The sequence below is a fragment of the Megalobrama amblycephala genome, linkage group LG1, assembly GCF_018812025.1.
Source record: "Megalobrama amblycephala isolate DHTTF-2021 linkage group LG1, ASM1881202v1, whole genome shotgun sequence".
Classification (NCBI taxonomy): domain Eukaryota; kingdom Metazoa; phylum Chordata; class Actinopteri; order Cypriniformes; family Xenocyprididae; genus Megalobrama; species Megalobrama amblycephala.
The window spans coordinates 16,564,203-16,570,705 of NC_063044.1; the positions used below are offsets into that span (position 1 = coordinate 16,564,203).

Genomic DNA, 6,503 nt, shown 5'->3' on the forward strand with positions numbered 1-6,503 from the left:
TAGGCTGTATTATGGACTGACGATATCAAGGTTGCGCTGTTGAGGCTCGTGCACCATCTCGAGGAGAAATGGAAACATGAGCGAAGCACATACAAAAAGAAACTTAGTTAAACATACTGTGGTGAAAATTCAAAATGTGGAGTTTTTATAACTTTATACTGGTAAGCAAAACCACAAAACCAAAAATGCTGTTTTCTTAAATAGGCTCACGATTAAAAACGTGACACTGATTTCAACAGCTAAATTAACAAGTAGTTAATATTAAGCCACTTACATTTTAGAAGGAACATTTAATGTTTTTGAACTATTTCAGCAGCAAAAATAGTTTCAAACAAAGATCACAGCAGAACCAAAGCGCAACACTCAGCCTTGTTTTCATTACTGAATGATTCAGCGTTTTGAACAAATCAGTTGGGTCAAAGATTCAATGACCCATTCATAAACAATTGCCTCATTCTTGAATGAATCAGCCATTTGAATGAATGAATCAATGACCCATTCAATAAGACGGTTACTTGACGCCACCTACTGGTGGTTTAGTTTTTTAAAATGTAATTTCCCCTCCAACATTTCATATTTGTATTTTCAAAAAGTATTTAAAACTATCCCATGACATTATTTAATGCAGTTGTAATCAATCAAAAATATATGATTTTTTTTCCGGACAAGCTACTGTTTTACTCGTACAAGTGACAAGTGATTTACTCTTGTCCACATGATGAGGCTTAATGTCGAGCCCTGTATGTAATCTTAATGGGCCGTGTTTCAGTCACCATTTCATATTGTCTGACAACCAAAACAGAAAAAATATATAGATGAAACGATTTTATTGGGAGTTTGGCTGTGATAAAATATATTACGTGAGAAAAAGGGTAGCAGCAGAGAAGCAAACAAATGTAAAGGGCTGACACTTGTCAGAATGCAAATGCAACAATGACATGATGAATTTTCTAATGACCGTATGTCATCATCTATTGACATTTAGCGGCATATATATTATGGCATTGAAAATAAAAAAATGGCATTAAAAAGCATTAAATTAGATTTGATGAAACCTGTAGAAACCCAGATTCATCGTTATCTCCTGTGTTCTCTGAGTCCGTAACAATACTACTTGATGCACTTTTTTTTTTTCATTTTGTTAATCTGTTAATTAAGTGAAATATATTTTGTGTAGTCCTATTTATTTTATCCCTTATAGGCTACTTGGTTTCTGTTTATTCTCGGTTCACAGAAGCGCTGCTGGTGCGTGATGAGTTTATGCTGTTATTTGCACATAAAGCCAAATAAAGCCCTGAAAAAAATGTATCACAGAAACTAATCTATTGTAATTTATTTTAATTTGAGATGGTCACCGTTGGTCACAGCGCCTTTTAATTGCCATTTTTGATCTGGCAATTGTTCACTTACGAATTAAGCACTGATGAGGGCCTTTGAATTCTCTGTAAATGCTCATATAATAAGATGTGCTGTGACACAAAGACAGCCAGGTGTTTTTTCAATACCAATACATAAAGGTAATCACTCAAAAACAATAACAAAAAAATTAAGGGTCACACAACCAACTTTACAGTTTTTGGAGCGAGTGGGTTTTGATTTTGTTTTGATTTTGTTTCATGTGTTTTTAGTGTCTGTTATTCTCTCTATTCTCAGGAAGGGAAGTTTCCATGGCTCATTGTGCATTGCGTAAAAGTAATACAGCAGACAACCCACAAACACTTCACTCAACTTTCTTTTTCTCCATATTTAAATTTAACTGTTGGAATGATTGTTTTAGCATATACACTCATATCAGTTTCTCCCTGTATTCTGACGAGGTGCGGCTCCCAAGATGTTTTGTTCTGTTGAGCGTAGTATTCGGACACCGCCAAAAGGTACTTCACTCAACTTGTATTGGTCTTTTTTGAATATGTTTTTACATCTAATTTTCTTTTTCTCCATATCTGAATATCACTATTTGAATGATTGTTTTGCAAAGACAGCTCCTCAAATGGCATTTAATTCTCTATATTGTGTGAAACAAGATATACTTCACTTAGCCTCTTTTTATTTTTTATATGAATCTAATCGTCATTTTCTGAATGTCACTCTTGGGTTGGTTTTGGCATGTCTCCAGACTGCAGAATGATGGTTGAATGTGATTCTGTGTCACATCTGGGTAAGTCAGCACATCCAGTTCAGATTCAATAAACAACTAAAAAAATGATCACAATATAATGTTTCATATTGATCGGTCTCGATAATTATTGGAAAAAATTTCAGTAGAAAAAGAAATGTTTGAATTTAACCAATGCATTTCTAATTAAGGCACACAACAAATAATTTTAAAACAAAGTCAAATAAAATGTAAACAAATCTTTATTTATAAATCTATTAAATCTATATTTTATATGAAAATTAAATAAGTATTAAAGAAACTTAAAGCTGCACACTTCTGGATAAATAGAGAAACTTTTTTGTTTGTTTTAAACTGAGATCACAATTCGGAATGACAACTAAATGAAATAACATGCAATTTACTAGCAGTTCTGACAAAAAAAAAAGGAAAAATTGTATTAAATATTAAATATATTTGAAATAATCTTTAAAAAAATGTATTTGAAAGAAACTGCTGAATGAAGATTCAAATACATTTTTTAACAGTCACTTGTCGCCACCTGGTGGTGAAACAACGTAATCGATAAATTTATATCTGAACTATAAACTTTTATCTCAGTATGTCTGTGATCATTTGAATATTTGCAAAAGAAATAAAGATACTGTGTGTTTGAAAACATTGCCGACATGACAACTGCTCTCTCAAGATAAACTTTGAAGTAGATCAACTGTAAGACAGAAGGAAACCATGAAACTGCCACACTGACAAGCTGACATGTACTTTTTAACAGTAGCCCCTCACTGCAGAACACTTGATATCTAGGGGGTAGAGATGGGTAGGTTAAGGTATATGTAAAGTGGGAGGAGTTGGATCTAAAACCAGGGGGTGGAGATGGGTATGTAAAGTGGGAGGAGTTGGATCTAAAACCAGGGGTGGAGATGGGTAGGTTAAGGTATATGTAAAGGGGGAGGAGTTGGATCTAAAACCAGGGGTGGAGATGGGTAGGTTAAGGTATATGTAAAGGGGGAGGAGTTGGATCTAAAACCAGGGGGTGGAGATGGGTATGTAAAGGGGGAGGAGTTGGATCTAAAACCAGGGGTGGAGATGGGTATGTAAAGGGGGAGGAGTTGGATCTAAAACCAGGGGTGGAGATGGGTATGTAAAGGGGGAGGAGTTGGATCTAAAACCAGGGGGTGGAGATGGGTATGTAAAGGGGAGGAGTTGGATCTAAAACCAGGGTGGAGATGGGTATGTAAAGGGGGAGGAGTTGGATCTAAAACCAGGGGTGGAGATGGGTATGTAAAGGGGGAGGAGTTGGATCTAAAACCAGGGGGTAGAGATGGGTAGGTTAAGGTATATGTAAAGTGGGAGGAGTTGGATCTAGAACCAGGGGGCGGAGTCAGGTAGGTTAGGGTATATGTAAAGTGGGAGGAGTTGGATCTAGAACCAGGGGGTGGAGATGGTAATTTTAGAGCCAGGGCACGGAGTTGGGTAGGTTTAGGGCTATGTAAAGTGGGAGGAGTTGGATCTAGATCTTTTGTTCTGCAATGAGGACCATCTCAGTGATTGCGCAACTGAACTCCACAGCAACTTGTTTGCGTGTCACTCGAAGCGCGTCTGTTTGGGACGGAGCGAGCTTGAGAGTTGTTTGTGCAACCGAACTTCATGTCTGTTTACATTTTAATGCATTTAAGTGAAATTATATCGAGAGTTATATAGAACATTTTTTCTATCATTATCGATTAAGACGTACCATCGATAAATACCGATACCGTTTTATCTATACTTTACAAATCACAGACATGTTATTACAAATGACTAGAGGTTCCCAGATAATACTAATCCCGTGCACATAGGGATAATTCATATATTATTCCTGTAATGTTGGGTTTAGTGCCACTAATGAATGCTTCACTTTTGAAAAGTCATGAAATTTTGCATTGTCTGAAATGCCAACATGCAGCTTTAGAGAGACAGTTGAATTTGCAGTCTAAATTAGAGGAAATTTAAAATAACTCCTAGTAAAATGCTGCATTGAGAGCTCATAGCCACTAGATTGGCACTTGATCAGCTGTTAACTCAAGAGAGCAGAATCTGCTTTGTTTTATGCAAGACAAAGACTTTACGAATCGGGAAATAACGAAACACTTATAAGCTCAAAACTTGCAAGTAAAGTTTGGGTTGCCTTCCCATCATTTATTTGGTTTTCATCAAATTAGGCATTTTATTGAGAAAACTCTCCGGATAAAGATGTGTATAAAGTTAGATTTATTTTTTCTTTTCTTTTTTTAAAGTTATTTTTTAACTAGTTATAATTAATTATAAATATTTGGATCAGTTAATAAAATTAATATAATAAAATCAATATTACAATCAATGAACCTGTTGTCAAGTGAACACACAGTGTTAATTGTTTATTAATTCTAAGAAATGTTCATTTCCAGGTTATGGGAAAAAACCAATCTTATTGTACAGTACTACTCAGAGCCTGTAGTCAGGATCTGCATGAATAGGGACTCCAGTATATGAGCGTGAAACACAGACAACTTTACGTGAAAAAGACTTTATTAACTAGACTAAACACTTAAACTACTCTAACACTGACACACATACATGCATACAGTTTACCAAGGGAAAGAGAGAAGTTACAGCATTGTTTGAAATTCAGCAGATCAAGCTTGGGGGTTCCTTAGAAGCTGCCTGAATTTCTTTATTTCTGCCTAAACTCTGTATGTATTGCAGCAGAACCTGAGCCCCAGACGGACCCTTTACTCCAGCTGGTCTCTCTTCAGAAGGCCTCGGGATGCTGGGAACTGAACGCCTCACTTGCTGCCGTGTTTGGGAAGACAGAGAGTGAGGTGACCAAACACAGACCAGCACAGGTGGGGCATATATGATGTCATATCCTCAGGTACGTCATGATTGGTTCAGTGTGTGTAACGTAGTTGTGTGTTCCAGGTGGACGGGTCAATGTGGGCCACCGTTCTGGCTCTGATCTGGTTATATGCATGTAGATCAGATGACCAGGTTGAGTGGCAGTTTGTGGCCATGAAGGCAGTGTCGTGGATCCGCTCTCAGAAACGTTAGTCAACATTCATTCATTTTCCTTTCAATGATGTTGACAGAAAGCAGCAGTTGAAGCACTTCACAAACATTCAGTGCTGTACATGTTCTTGTACACTGTCGATTGAGTTTGGAGATGTTTGTGTGTGTTTCAGCGGAGGGCCTGTCTCAGTGTGTGCGCGACGGGAACATCCTGTTGGGAGGTCATGTGACTGAAAACATGTTGGGAATCTGAAGACTGAAGAATCTTGTGCTGTCATAAATCAAATAACTCATTCTTTATCATAAACATCTGTGTTTTTCTGCTATAAAAAATAGTATGTTTTAAAGAATAAAACTGACATTTGTATCAGCGGTAGAGAGACTATTGGGTCTGTCATAAATTCATGTTATTACTCTAAATACAATTCTAAATATATAATCAAAATTTGTGAGTGATCATGAATCCATTATTTCGCTGTGTGTTGTTGTGAGCAGACTGTGTCAATGTGACTTTACCAAACTATTAAAGTCTTTCTTCACTAGTTATAATTATCTGTCTGATATTTAGAAATGCATTTAATGCATTACAGATTAAACATGAATATTGTGAGCTTGGGTAAACTTTACTGTCTGCATCACAGAAAGAGGGTAATGCGGTCTGTGGCGGTTCTTGTAAAAAGTCTTGTTACCTGTAGCCACATATAAGTAAGGGATGATAACAGTGTTTCAAGCGACATATCGATTTACCAATATTTTCCCCGATATTTAAGCATTTTACCATAATCGGATATGGTTTACCGATAAATGCCGCCATCTTGTGGGTGTTTTGAGAATTGCGCACAGGATCGTCATTTCAGCGCATCTTTAATTAGCTGTAATTAGTAAACTTAATTTAACATAACAGCCATTAATGCACAAATTAGATGTGTTAAACATAAATGCCTGAAATGTAGCTAGTTTATGCAGCTTGTCTCTAATGGAGACAAGCTCACGGAGCCAAGTAAGATAATCCGTCATGTCCTGTCCCAATAATGATGTAACTTTGCATGAATACTTTAAATACAGCCAAGAATGAGCACATGTTAGAAATAAAAGCACTGTATTTAATTCTCTTTTGTCTATGCTCATCATTAGTCTCGTGAAGTCGTCTGCATTTTGCTGTTCACTCAGCAGGTTGATGTAGGCTACAGGAAATGCTCCAGCACGGCCAACACATGTAACTTCTAATAGGATTCACTTGTTTAAAACACTGTAATTATATAAACATTTACTATATAACCATTAATTCACTAATAAACATTCAAGTAAACAACTCTACGGAAATTAATTATAAAAAATGGTATTGGTGCATCCCTAGTTG

At 36.5% G+C, this 6,503-nt stretch overlaps 1 protein-coding gene across 6 annotated transcripts in view; it reads left to right on the plus strand.

The window, feature by feature from the left end:
- Positions 1-6,250, plus strand: part of LOC125264479 (von Willebrand factor A domain-containing protein 5A-like) — a 32,508-nt gene extending 26,258 nt beyond the window's left edge. For 3 of the 6 annotated variants that reach the window (XM_048183826.1, XM_048183870.1, XM_048183862.1), the window contains 6 exons: positions 1,654-1,692; positions 1,818-1,874; positions 2,117-2,158; positions 4,841-4,980; positions 5,057-5,180; positions 5,317-6,250. In XM_048183826.1, coding sequence (XP_048039783.1) covers positions 1,654-1,692; positions 1,818-1,874; positions 2,117-2,158; positions 4,841-4,980; positions 5,057-5,180; positions 5,317-5,396 — 482 coding nt within the window. In that variant the 3' untranslated portion in view covers positions 5,397-6,250. The remainder of the gene's footprint in view (positions 1-1,653; positions 1,693-1,817; positions 1,875-2,116; positions 2,159-4,840; positions 4,981-5,056; positions 5,181-5,316) is intronic. The other 3 variants (XM_048183834.1, XM_048183843.1, XM_048183852.1) reach the window with 3 other exon arrangements.
- The last annotated feature ends 253 nt before the right edge of the window (positions 6,251-6,503 follow it).